The following is a 13,362-nucleotide window of genomic DNA, read 5'->3' on the forward strand; positions in this document are numbered from 1 at the left end:
ATGTGAGGTTTTGAGCAGCCCTTAATCCAAAGTTATCTAATCTATAATGATGTAAAACAGACACATCCAGCAAACCCTGACATTTGAGAAGCTGGGACCAACTAACGTCTGGCATTTGTTCTCTGATAAATGATTTAAAGGATTAATCGATTCTCAAAATTGGTAGAGATTAATGTTTCTTCAAACATTCTTCTTTGAATTCTCTTAAACGCTTGTTTTTAATAATATGCCAGTGCTTTGAGTTATGTGTTAATGTGGCTTATTAGAGCTGGCACAAGTTATACAAAGTAACAACATTAAAAAGAATAAAAATTAATGATAATTTATATATACAGTATATATATATAATATCTCTCTCTCTCTCTCTAGAGAGACCACTGTTTGAAAAAACCTCAGCTTTCTTTGACAGCATTTTGACATGTGGCAAGACGACTAAATGCTAACTAGTAAGAACTAGCTTGGCCTCTTATTTTCTGTGTATTCATATTCGCACATGTGCACACACACACACACACACACACACACACACACACACATAGCTTAAGCCCCCTGACCTTTCCGTATAAGGGTTCTGTTGTGCTGCTATTTCAGTCTGTGAGAAGTGCACGTCAGTAAAATTCCCACAACCTTCTCTGGTTCCCTTCAAGTTCACGGTTCTTGCTTCCAAAAATGATTGACAATCACAATATTTTATTTTCATTTACAGAGAGTTTTATAAAAAAATAAATCAAACGTATTTTCATTTAATTGGATTTTGCTTTCTGACAGACATTTTTAGCTTTTTATGTACAACTAAAATCAATGTAACCTTGACATTTTTGTATATAAATATAAACACTGCCTGTCTGTAAGGTAGTGTTACTCATACAGTGTGTGTAGTTATGTATTATATGGTATGGCCTTTTCTGACTTCTGCTATTCTCTAAATGTCCCCCAGTGGAGCGATACAACCCTGTAGACGGTACCTGGTCGATATGCGCCCACATGCTGAGTCCCAGAGAGAACGCCGGCTGTGCCGTGTACCTGGGACACATTTATGTGGCTGGTGGGAAAGACGAGCTCAACCTGGAGCTCTGTGCTGCTGAGAGGTTTAACCCGGACACCATGAGGTGGACTCCTGTCAAACGCATGAAGAGCAAGAGAAACAACGTGAGTAATGGATCACTAAGACACGTCAGATATCAGGCCTCCCTTCCGATTTAAGGTTCAGTTAATTTTTTACATCCAAATGATAAGAACAGAAAAGATGAAGAGAAGTAATACGAGTGACATGGCTGAGGGAAGGACATCCTTTTGCTTAACAGATTACCTAAAATATTTGTATATATATGTATAAATATATGTTTTTTGGGCTGAAAAACCAGTAACTTGTTTTTTTTCTGGCGTGCTGTGGATGGATTAAGAGGTATGTTTAACATGTTCACCACCTTACTTTAGCATGTTAGCATGCTAGCACTTGCCAATTACATCATTGCATGTAACATGTATTTGCATGTATTTGGTTATAAATTATTTATCTAAAACCTTTAACCTGAAGGGGAACAGTAAATGTTGACCTGCTGGTGGCACTATATGAAAAGTCATGGGATCACCAATGTCATGATGATTCATCCTCTTGGCATCATGAATACTGATACAAATTATTATGGCAGTCCATCCAATACTTGTTGAGATCTTTCACTCTGGACCAACTGACATTGTTATCCACTAAGCCATGCCACTAGTGAGGCTAAAAAGTTGATAACACACCGGCCTCTCGACAAGGCAGGCCAAGGGCTCTGCAGCGGGTGATTAAAACTGCCCAGAAGATTATTGGTATCCATCTCCCAAGCATCAGTGATACCGGTGTGGTGAGGTGCCTACGCAGAGCCCAAACGACACTAAAGGACAGTACCCACCCAGCCACAGCCTGTTCACCCTGCTGCCTTCTGGGAAGAGATATAGAAGTTTCTGCTGCCACACCACCAGACTGCAGAGCAGCTTTTCCCCCCAAGCTGTCAGACTCTTAAACTCTAGTTCATCCTCAGCACTGCTCCAGTGATAATAGTTTACTTCTGTTACCATATTTCATAATTGAATCTTTATTAATGTTTACTGTCTGCTATGTAGCAGAAGGGAGTTACTCAATTTCACTATATAACCTGTTATGTTGTGACAATAAAATCTACTTACCTACCGACCTATCATTTGCTCGCATGGCTTCTTTTACCAAGGCTACGCAGACAATACGCAACTCTACCTGTCCTTCCCGCCAGATAACCCCACTCTCCCGGACATATCCACATGGATGAAATCTTGCCATCTTCAACTACACCGTTTTAAAACTGAACTCTTGATCATTCCAACCAGGCAATCTATCCACCATAACATCAAACTAAAAATTGGCTCCTCAACCATCACTCCAACAAGGGTGGTGAGAAAATTGGGTGTCATCACAATCAGAATAAGGTTTATTTATTATATCTTAGTTATGAGGTAACTTTCACATTCAAGGAATTTGTCTTGGTATATTGGTGCTTACATAAATATACATATATAAAAAAATTATGATCAATGTTTAACTGTCTTTCTCAGACCATGTTGCTACTGTCTCTCGGTCGTGCCGCTTTGCTCTATACAACATAAGAAAAATCAGGTCATACCTTACTCAGTACGCCACCCAGCTTTTGGTACAGGCCGTTGTTATCTATCGCCTCAACTACTGCAATGCCCTCCTAGAGGGTCTTCCAGCTTGTGGGGTGAAACCCCTCAAATGGTTCAGAACACAGTGGGGCATCTGTTTTTTAATAAACCCAAAAGGACTCGTGTCACTCCATTACTCAGTGACCTCCACTGGCTCCCCGTGGCCTCCTGAATCAAATTCAAGTTACTAATGCTTGCATACAGAGTGACTAATGGGCTGTACCCATCTACCTAAACTCCATAATACAAGCTTACATTCCTTCTCGGCCACTGTGCTCCCCCAACGAACGGCGTCTGGCTCTACCATCCCTACACACAAGGCTATCTCTGTCCCAGCTGTTCTCATCTGTGACACCACAATGGTGGATTGAGCTACCACATGCCATCAGAGCAGGGGCGTCCCTCTCTAACTTCGAGAAACTCTTGAAATCTCATCTATTCCGAGCACACTTTCTCTTATAACACAGCAGAACTTCCTGTGTTCTTCTTCTTCTATCTCCTTACAATTCTCCTGTATTGATTTGCTAACTCTCATCTCTTCCCCTAGGTATTTATCCCATTGATGCTGTATCTTCTCTGTATATGCTCTTACTTGTAGATCTCTTACTTTACTGATGCTTGTAAGTTGCTTTGGATAAAAGTGTCTACCAAATAAGTAAATGTAAAAGTAACATATTGTGTGTATTGTATGCTTAAACTATTGAATTTATGCTGTTACAAAAGTACATGATGGTGCAGTGTATTGACTCTTTAAGGTAACCCCCTGGGCTGATTTACAAAATTTAAAAAATTGTCAAAAGAACATGTTAAATCTATTTCATTTAAAATCATTTGTTGATGTAATTGTATACAATTCTCTTATAATCACTCTTGTGTATTGGCCTCAGATGTCCCTTGTAGTCTTCAATGGTGTCTTGCTGGCTGTGGGAGGCTCTGATGGTGTCACCAATCTGAAAACAATAGAAGTTTACTGTCATGAAACCAACACATGGAGGTAAGAGGAATACCAATGCTGTTACGTTGCTTAGTGCTCATTGCTGTGGCGTTTTCTTAATTGGGCTTTCATATTATTCAAAAAATGCCTAAAGCTCTAATATATTTCTGTTTCCATTTCCTGTTAATGTAATTTGCAGGAAACATAAAAGCCATAACGACTTTTTGCTTTAGGAAACAGGCTATGAATTTAATTGCTACTGTGCCCAATAGATTAGCAGTAAAGAGCCACAATGTGGAAATCTATTTACATGAAAACAGACACAACAAGGTGCAGGGATAACCAAGCCTTAAAGTAGTAAAAAACATACAATATAGCGTATTTATCTGTACTTACAGTCAATACTTCAGCAATAGTTGTGAGTTTGATGAAATAAATAATTGTATGTATAATCACATCACATACATATAAGGAAGAAAAAGTTTTAATTACCCAATTTACAATTGTACTTGATGTGAAATCAAACACGGCGCAATGTGGTGCAAACACTGTAAAGGGTACTCTGACTTTGGTCAAAGTCATGCAAAACATTTACAAAAAAGTGATAAGATGAATAAGGAAAAAGAGAATGCCTACAAAGTCATTACTCAAACTCATTAAAATTTAAATGTAACATTACATTAATTAATGTTACAAATTACAGTCTATCTTGCCATGATGGTACAGTTGTCAAATGAATTTCAAGCTTAGGACAAACATACTTTACATAAAGAAAAGTCTGCAGCTTACAGCCAGACAAATAGATTCACTTTGTGATTCATGCACCATGTAAGCCTCCTATATATTATATATGCCTTCAGGCTGCTTACTGTCTCTGAGTACTTCACTGTCTGAGTCCTCCTATTTTCCTCTCCATCTGTTTTTAGACACTTTGGAAGCATGAAGAACAACCATCCAGGAGGAAGAGTGGCTGTGCTGTGCTGAGACCTGTTCACATTATACGAACAGGACAGAGGTGTTGGAGAGAAATAGCCTAATGGATGTACACCAGGCTGCAGGACACATTGTGATATGGTTCATGTAAGACAGCATAATGACTGAATAATTGAAGAGTTCACTCCAAAACGAGACATCGCTGCATTAGTCAAAATTGGCAGCTGGTGTTACAAAATGAGTGCGAGCATTTCATTAAAGCACATTACAGGCTACCAGGTTACCATTAAAAGTTATGGGTCTTTTTATGTATCTAGCTTACAAAGCAGACCTCTATTATAGGGATGAATCAGCAGCAAGTACATTTCAGGTTGTATTTTTTCCACCAAAAAGAGATGTCCCATCCTTCCAATAGAGATTGAATATGGTACTACCATAATTATAGCCTGACCAATACTGGATTTTTGAGTCCAGTAATGTATTGACATTTGTGAGTTTTAAATATCAGATGATATTTTGGCCGATTATTTAACATAAACAAAAATAATCTTGATACGAATAACTTAGATTTGTTTGTGTTTTTTTAGATTTGTGATATCTCTGCAATTAGCTTACACTGATTGATCAGCTTGGCCGATGTATTAGTCAAACTCTAACCATACTATTAGATTTTTTAAAAATTACAATGTAAAACGTGAAAAAGTGAGCCAGTGTTTTACAAAATAGTGTATAAGTCCCACTTGTAAATATTGGGATTTGTGTAGTGATTATTGATGCGGAGGGAAAAGATGGAGGGAAACTATGCAGGTGTTTGGTAACAGAAAGTACAGGATTTGTATATGACAAAATACTCAATCTTTTGTCACTTAATACTTTAAGATGAAAGAAGTAATTTTAACCTTGATGATGCTTTGAAGGTGAGAAACTCAGGTGGCTGTTGGAAGTGGAGAAAGTGTACTGAATGTTTTCAGAGTAACATAGTACTATGACATGACAAAATAGCTAGCATAATGGCATAGAGAAATTATGCATTGTATATGTTGTCTTTCTAAAAAGTTCATCATGTGTGTACATCAGCTTATGTGAATTTGTGATGATTTCATGTTGCAAATGACTCCTCAGCACTGACTAAAAACAATTACTCCATCATATCTCGTCATTCAGCTCATGTAAACATTCACTAATAGGCAAGGCAAACACAGAATGGGTTGTGAAACAACAAAATCAGCTGGATTAAGTTGTGCCAAAGAAATCTGTGGGAATCAAGATCCTGAGTGAGACAAGCGAGTGAATCTGACTGCTGGCATGGGAAAGCATAAGTGGCTGTGTGGGCTTTAAAGCGATGACGCTCAGAGCTCTTTCCTCTGGAGAATAATGGGCTGAAACGTGGAGAGGCTGAGCACAAGGACCGCACACAGAGCAACACGTCTTTTCCGGAGATACACAAGCCAGTGGTGTCTCCCACCGTAACTCGTGCACACAGAATGAATATTTTTTTCAATATGAGGGGGACCGTTGTGAGGCAAATAGCAGAGGACAGAGCTGTTGCAGGTATGTTTTAACAGAAAAAAAAAAAACTAAAAACAAATAAATATATATATATATATATATATATATATATATATATATATATATATATATAGCATAATAAGAGATTGTGAATTTCTAGAAGTTGCCAAGACTTTGCATGCACTGTGTATACATCATTGATGTTGGATGTTGGGAAATTATGAGCAGTATGAATAAATAACTAATATAGGGACTGTTGAGGTCTAATTCAAATTAAATGTTTTTTTGGGAAATGTCTAGGCTATACAGGTCAATTTTAAGCCTGGTTCTGACAGACGTCAGACTACTTGTGTTTTTACTGACTGATATGTTACTGTTACAGCTAACAGTTACACTGGTTCAGTTCTTCATTCACAAGTACATAGCAAAGTTGCACTTTCCACTTCTTACCACCAGATGACTCTGAGTGATGAAGACACAGTGTGCATCGACACTAGCACTTCACACCATTACGTTGCTTATAAAACAGAAGAAACGGCCTTATTCGTGTAAACTTAAAGCCACAGTCTACAGGCAAGCGTCACATTATTTGGCAAATGGGGTGGGCAAAGTCATGACGACGCAGAATCCATATACAGCAGAATACAGCAGATCCATTGTTAAGTTGAATTAATTTCTCTATGAGAAGTTTCCTGTCTGCATCAAACATATGCTGTCCTCAGAAGACACCGAATCATGTCTCGGTATCCGGCAGATGCCGAGGCACCCGTAGGTGACTTCAGGTTGGGAAATGAGCGCCGTCCTCCTGCTCCGGCCAGGGCAGGATAAGATGCAACCAGCGCTTACACGGTGTCCTTAATAGTATATGGCAGGAAACGATGAAAGACAAGCTGGAAACGGTTACAAACGGGATTGCTGATTAAAAAGAGGAAGGCAAGAGGAAAATCAAGTTTATGATCGCCAACATCAGACTAAAAATAGCAGTTCATCCTCCTTCCGCCAAGCAATGTAGTTCGTCAAACAAAGTTGTTGCTAAGCGACAGTGAAGTCTCTCTGTATTCGCGGCGGTTTGGGGCTCGCGCATCTACACGAGCAGTCAGGTGTGCGATAAATTACGACGGTTTCGAAGGCGTGTCAGCCAATCAGCGCCTAGAACCGGGACTCGTTTATTCTCGTAAACCCAAATAACTCGGCGTGCGAGCCTACGTAGCTTAGAAGTACCTACTGATGGAAAGCAAGGTTTTCCGGTACTGTGTTTGTCGCTAAGAGAGGCTCTACAGTGGATTGGTTTGATATACTTGAATGCTTTCAAAAGCTAAGTCCGTTGGACTCTTGTTTGCCCCCCCCCCCCCCGGAGTTGCCTTCTCCTCTCCCTTTTTATAATTGCCATTTCCCAATGATGACAGAGCTTTGTCAGGGGCGCGTTGATGGGAAACGTCCTCTGTCACGAAGGCAATGCTGTATGGGCACTATATGGAAGTTATCTAAACCAAGCCTGTCTTTACGATGATGGGACCTCGGTCAGAAACGGGAACACAGCCAGGTAAAAGAAGTTATCCCATCTCAACCCAATAGGCTATGACCTAACTCAAAGTGGCTGTGGTGCTCATTTGTAAGTTTACTTACCATGTGTGTCTGTCTGTTATTGCCTCCCTAAGTCATAACATTGCCATTCAATGCTGTTCTAAATTTCTGTTTGTGTTACTCTAAGGCGAGCTCTTACTGTCTTAAGGATGTAGCCTAGAAGTTCTATGAGAGGCTACCATAAGCTTGTGGTACAGTTTTGTTGTCTCTTCAATTTTTTTATACAGTATGATACCGTAGCCTACTCCTTAGTTTTGCAGTGGTGATCATATGGGAGTTCATTTTTACCCTTCTATCTGTTAGCTAGCTATCAGTATACTGTCACCCTAATATTTACAGTGGACTCAATTGCAGATGTTTTTGGTGGATCAGCAGTACATGAAACTCTCATGACCATTGTCCATGACCAAATTCTGTTTTTTTCTTATGGAAGTATTTATTTTTTTATTTTTTTAAGCGTTTGTGTTGTCACTGACATACTTAAATTTGAATGTGATGACTGTGAGTTGAACCCTTGTCCAAATTACACATTTCCTTTTGTATAAACATAAGGAAAACATACAACACCAGTGTTCAGTTGAAAAGTCTAATTGTCAGAACATGCGTAACATTTAGATATTGTTGATGGTAACTGGTCTCTGCATTATAATCTCACCTACAGTAAGTGTGACATCCGAAATACATACTTTTGAAGAAGACTGCAGATTTTTACAGACCTTGTATGTAAGTTTTGATTCTGTTCTTTCTTTTTTTTATTCCCATTCAGCTCCTTTCATTTCTGCCCCACATGTATTTTTTTCCTCGCTCCATCTGCTTTCTATGGTCTGAATCCGGGGTATTGTCTCCATTAAGTGGAGGCAAGTATATGCCTGGAGCAGCTCTGTTCCCTATTATTGTGGTCACTTTGTCTTATCCATTAAGTCAACTCTCAAAGATTGCAGACCCTGGATTTTAACAGTGGACATGGCTCATTTTACTCTCATTGTGGACATACAGCTCTTTTTTTCCTTTAAAAAAATAATCTTTTTATCTGGTTTGCCTTAACTTCTCCTTTGCCCTAAAGTGAAGGACACATTAAGGAAAATGTGTCCTTTACACTCACTGCCTTTAGTTCCAGTTTTCCTTTCCTGTCCTCACCAGCACACTCATCTCCCCACTCTCTTTCCTCTGTCTGCACTTCTGAGGGTCTGTGCTTTCACTATTGTATCTCCTATCAAGGAGAGCATGTCTGGGGGCTGTTAGCCCACTCAAGGCTGCCCACACTGTACTATGATGACCACAGACGTAAAGACACAGACTCTGTATTACCTACTAATTGTGGGAGAACAAAGCAATCTCAACAGGATACACAGATAAATCATGTGATTGGACATCTATGAAATAAGCTCAACATTGATTCACTTCATTTCATTTCATTTATTTATTTAAGGACAGTGCACATTAATCAACATTTCTGTAAATGTGCCAGTGTTAGCCAGCAGGCTAATTTTCAACTGTAGTCCATTGGCAAGATGTTATACTAGGCACATAATGGCTTAAAAACTTGGGTGGAAACACACACACACACACACACACACAGACACAATCTAATGACATCCATCATGTTCAGCCAGAAAGGACATACATTCTTGCGCCACCTTGAGGAGGGCATCACTCCTCACCATGGCTACACACATTATCCTAAACTGTATGGTGTTTTCAATAAATACAGGACAGTAATATCTGACTGACCCACCTGAAATGCTATGTTCCACTTTATCAGAATATACACTATAAATAAGATAGAACATCATCAATTGGGTATGTGTGAGACAGTGAACACATTATTTAACTGTACAGTTCCTTAAAGTGTGACGGTGTAATCCCGCTCTGTTCAAACAGCGGCATATTTCAGAGGTCTTTGCTGAACTCTGAGCAGAATTAAGCTGCAACACAGGCAGTGAATGTAATCATATTACGTTTAGTCTTTAAGGAGGTGAATTTTTAATAAGTGTATTTAAACTCTCTCCTTGTCTTTTTTTCTCCCTCTCCCTGTCTCTTGGTCCCTCATTCGTCACTCAAAAACCCCCACAAGAAACAGCCATGAACCCTCCACGCCGATCATCGAGTTCCCATAGTGACAGGTAATTTTCTTAAGCACTTGTTCCCCTCCATGTGACACTGAGTGACGTTGTAGGAACACATATATAAACGTAAATCACTAAATAGCCAATTCTGTGTGCACTGAATGTTTTTTTTTTCTTTTTAATAATACATGTGATTATGTTTATTTTGTTTAATAATGCATGATGCGCGTGAAATAGAACAGCTCCATCAAATCATCTCGTTCAGACTTTCATGCATGACTTGCTTTGACTCAGAGAATCAGGTTAAGCATGTCCTTCACAAATCAAATCATTTATGTTTAAGCTGTTTGCTCAGCTATGTTTGACACTGCAGACAGGGCAGCCAAGGCGTTTTTTCAGTACAACATATGAACAGTTATTGTTTTGATTGCAAACTGTCTATTCTTATTTTACAGCCCTGTAACTGCCTACAGGATTCACAGAACATCATAAATCTGGACTTTTCCATCATTGCCTTATATTCACTGTATGCAAACATTACCAGGCGCCTTATTGGTAACTTGAAATTTTGTGCTGAAATTTCACCATTGTATTCCATTGTGTTCCATGCTCTCTCGGAAGGAACTCAAAAGCAAAAGCGGGCATGTTTATGAGCAGATTTTGCTCTCCTTCTCGTCCTGCAGGCCCTCCACTGAGACCCAGCAGAGGAACAACAGCAGTAACTCTGGCGTTATTCTGGACATCTCGGCTCTCAAGATGACGGAGGTGGATACAGAGGTGCCTCCTCTTCCACCTCGCTATCGCTTCAGGGACTTGCTGCTGGGGGACCAGACATTTCAGAATGACGACAGGTAGCATGAAAAATACTGTGCGCGCTTGCGTTTGTATACTTTTAAGTTCAAGTCTCTCTGGATACTTGAACTGCTACACTGCTTTCAACAGTTGTTGTACACACTTTCCCTCAAGCTGCCTCATCTACTTCTACTTCAATTACTGTTTTCCTACATTTCCCATAATGACTTCTCACGACAACCCCCTAGAGATGTGGTGGGACTTGTATTCAGCTGTTGGTTTTCTGTGTAGGTGGATACAGTAATGGAAATAGAAACAGTGGAGTGAGAGGTTTTGTAGTGAAAAGGTTGGAGTCTTGCCACTTGCTCAGACCTTGTGGCTGTGTTGCACTGGACTGTCTGGGCTAGTGTCAGCAGAGAAATTTGTATCCGTGTCTCTCTGATTCTAAGGGACTGACACATAAACTGATGCTGGATTTAGCCAATCCACAGAAAAACACGCAGAAAATAGGCTTAAAAATGCAAGGTCTGATTTCTTTAATAAAAGTGGTCACTAGATTTCTGTTCTGTCAGATTGTAGTTGGTTTGAGACATCTTCAGACATCTGAGCCTGAAATAGCCTGTCCCTAGGCCCCTTAACTGGTGCTATAGTCACCAGAGCAATAGAGTGTTTGGGAATCTCCTAAGAGTTCAATTATTGCTGCGGTTGGAGAGGCAGACCAACAGATGCTGTTTGCTGCCCCAGAGAGGAAGAGTTATATCAGCCACAACTGAGTACTATGGAGCTCTCCGTGGTTCTGAAATGAAGTCATCTCACTAAAGGTTCAGTAGTCACTTCAATGTTGGCTTGCGGATAGCAAATGGAGACCACTGCGTCATAGTTTTCTTAAAGGGATAGTTCGGGAAGTGGGGCTGTATGAAATACAGGGTCTGCAGTAAAAATTTATTTTTCCCACCTAAAAGAAAGCCCACTGGTGAAAAAAAATCTATGTCAGTCCAAGTGTTCGCTATGTGCAATATTTTTAAATATTAAATGTTAAAGTCAAGGGCTACTGGACTTTGTTGAAGATACTGAAAGACGTTTTGTCCCTCATCCAAAGGACTTCTTCAGTTCTGACTGACTGGGAGGGAAACTCAGCTATTTAACCTCAGTGGGGTCGTTTGCCAGGATCGTCGATACAGCTGGTTTTCAGTGTTCCTGGCTGTTGTAACGAATGTTGTTATGGACGTTCGGACTACCCGAGGCCAAGAATGAATGACCATCGTTGGCATCTTCACCTGAGGCCAATAGGTTACGTTTGTTGAGTTTCCTGGGAAGTGATGAAAGGACAGCATTGTAAGTGGGGGATAAGTGGTGGCGTAGACCCCCTCCTCAGTTCAATGACGGCTTCTCTACCTGGGTGTAGCTTCCTTGACACCTCTTTCAAACCATCCATCTTCTCTGTGTAAAATGTGCACCTGGTGGTCCTCAAACGAGTGTCCTCTGTCCTTCAGATGTAAGTAGACTGCAGAGTGTTGACCAAGGTTATTATTGTAAACGAAGACGAACGAAATAACGAAAACTAGATGTGAAAAAACATTGTCGTTAACTGAAATAAAAATAAAAACGAGAACTAAAACTATATTGGAAGTTTGCAAAACTAACTAAAAGTAACTAAAATGAAAGAGTAAAAGTCCTTAGTTTTCGTCTATTTATTTATTTCATAGGACCGAAGCCTACATTTCGAGTGGATATGAAGCCGGGGGAACTGACGGTCTTGCCAGTCTTGCCGGTCTTGGTGTTGTGCCGAATTCTGCCTGCCTGCCGAGAATTGCATGCACCTCACGGGTGATAACGGTCATTTATGCTGACAAAAGAGGTGGATGCAAATCTCGGCAGGTAGCCTACAAAATTTGATCCGCTGAATTATGCATCCACCTCTGTGGGTCCTTCTCAGACACTTTGCCGTGCTCATTGATCAAACAGCATCATCACCACATTTATTTACTGAATCTCAAGGACTGGTACTTCTACTAAGTGTATTAAAATATTAAAGACTCTAGACGTTCATAAAATATATACTTATATATATCTATATATCATTTATCACCATTGATGAAGCCCACAAAGAATATTACAGTGTTTAAAAGCATTATTTGGAGGTGCATGCAATTCTCAGCAGGCAGGCAAAACTCTAACATCTGTTGACACCGGACTGGCAGTTTAGAAGTGCGCTTGGTGATTAGCAAATTAGCAAAGTCCGATAGGCACCTGTTGCTTTTCTCCTCCGAGTGAAGAGCTGGCTGTGTGACTTGCCTGCCACAATTGCTTTATCCATCAAGAAAGCCCGGGGTCAGGGCAGCGTCTGGCCGCAGCGTAGCAGCTGGCAACCACTGTTATGACTGTTATCTTATTTTACCAATAAGGTGGTGTCAATCAGAGCCTCTATTACCCCCGTGGCCTCTTACTCAGAGGTTCCTCACCAGCAACAACAGAGTTTTAACCAGTTTTATCCCATCGACTTGTCTGAGCTTTTAAAAACAATATCACAAATGAGAGTGTCCTCCAGCCCACTTGATATAATACCTACAAAATTTTTACTAAAAGTAATAGATTCTGTTGGGCCCCATTTGATCTCTGTTTTCAACAGCTCCCTATCTACTGGTTGTGTCCCTGATTATTTTAAAACGGCTTGCGTGAACCCACTTTTAAAGAAACCTGGTTTAGATCCCTCCCTCCCACAAAATTTTAGACCAATTTCAAAACTGCCTTTTATTGCAAAGATTCTAGAAAGAATTGTGTCCAAACAGCTGCTCACTGTGCTGGAAAATAACAAAATATTTGAAAAGTTTCAGTCTGGTTTTAGGAAGTACCACAGCACTG

At 40.0% G+C, this 13,362-nt stretch overlaps 1 protein-coding gene and 1 long non-coding RNA gene across 2 annotated transcripts in view; both read left to right on the forward strand.

Moving 5' to 3' along the window:
* The first annotated feature begins 999 nt into the window (after positions 1–999).
* Positions 1,000–4,739, forward strand: LOC123960451. The gene is made up of 3 exons (XR_006822525.1): positions 1,000–1,149; positions 3,570–3,676; positions 4,543–4,739. It is a non-coding gene; the product is annotated as an uncharacterized LOC123960451 (long non-coding RNA).
* Positions 4,740–6,759: 2,020 nt separating this feature from the next.
* The window catches only part of kcnt1b (potassium sodium-activated channel subfamily T member 1b), a 76,358-nt gene continuing 69,755 nt past the window's right edge, over positions 6,760–13,362 (forward strand). The window contains exons 1-3 of the mRNA XM_046034136.1: positions 6,760–7,601; positions 9,684–9,765; positions 10,392–10,559. Of these exons, the coding sequence (XP_045890092.1) occupies positions 7,565–7,601; positions 9,684–9,765; positions 10,392–10,559 (287 nt within the window). The 5' untranslated portion in view covers positions 6,760–7,564. The remainder of the gene's footprint in view (positions 7,602–9,683; positions 9,766–10,391; positions 10,560–13,362) is intronic.

This window comes from Micropterus dolomieu, linkage group LG21 (genome assembly GCF_021292245.1).
Source record: "Micropterus dolomieu isolate WLL.071019.BEF.003 ecotype Adirondacks linkage group LG21, ASM2129224v1, whole genome shotgun sequence".
Taxonomy (NCBI): domain Eukaryota; kingdom Metazoa; phylum Chordata; class Actinopteri; order Centrarchiformes; family Centrarchidae; genus Micropterus; species Micropterus dolomieu.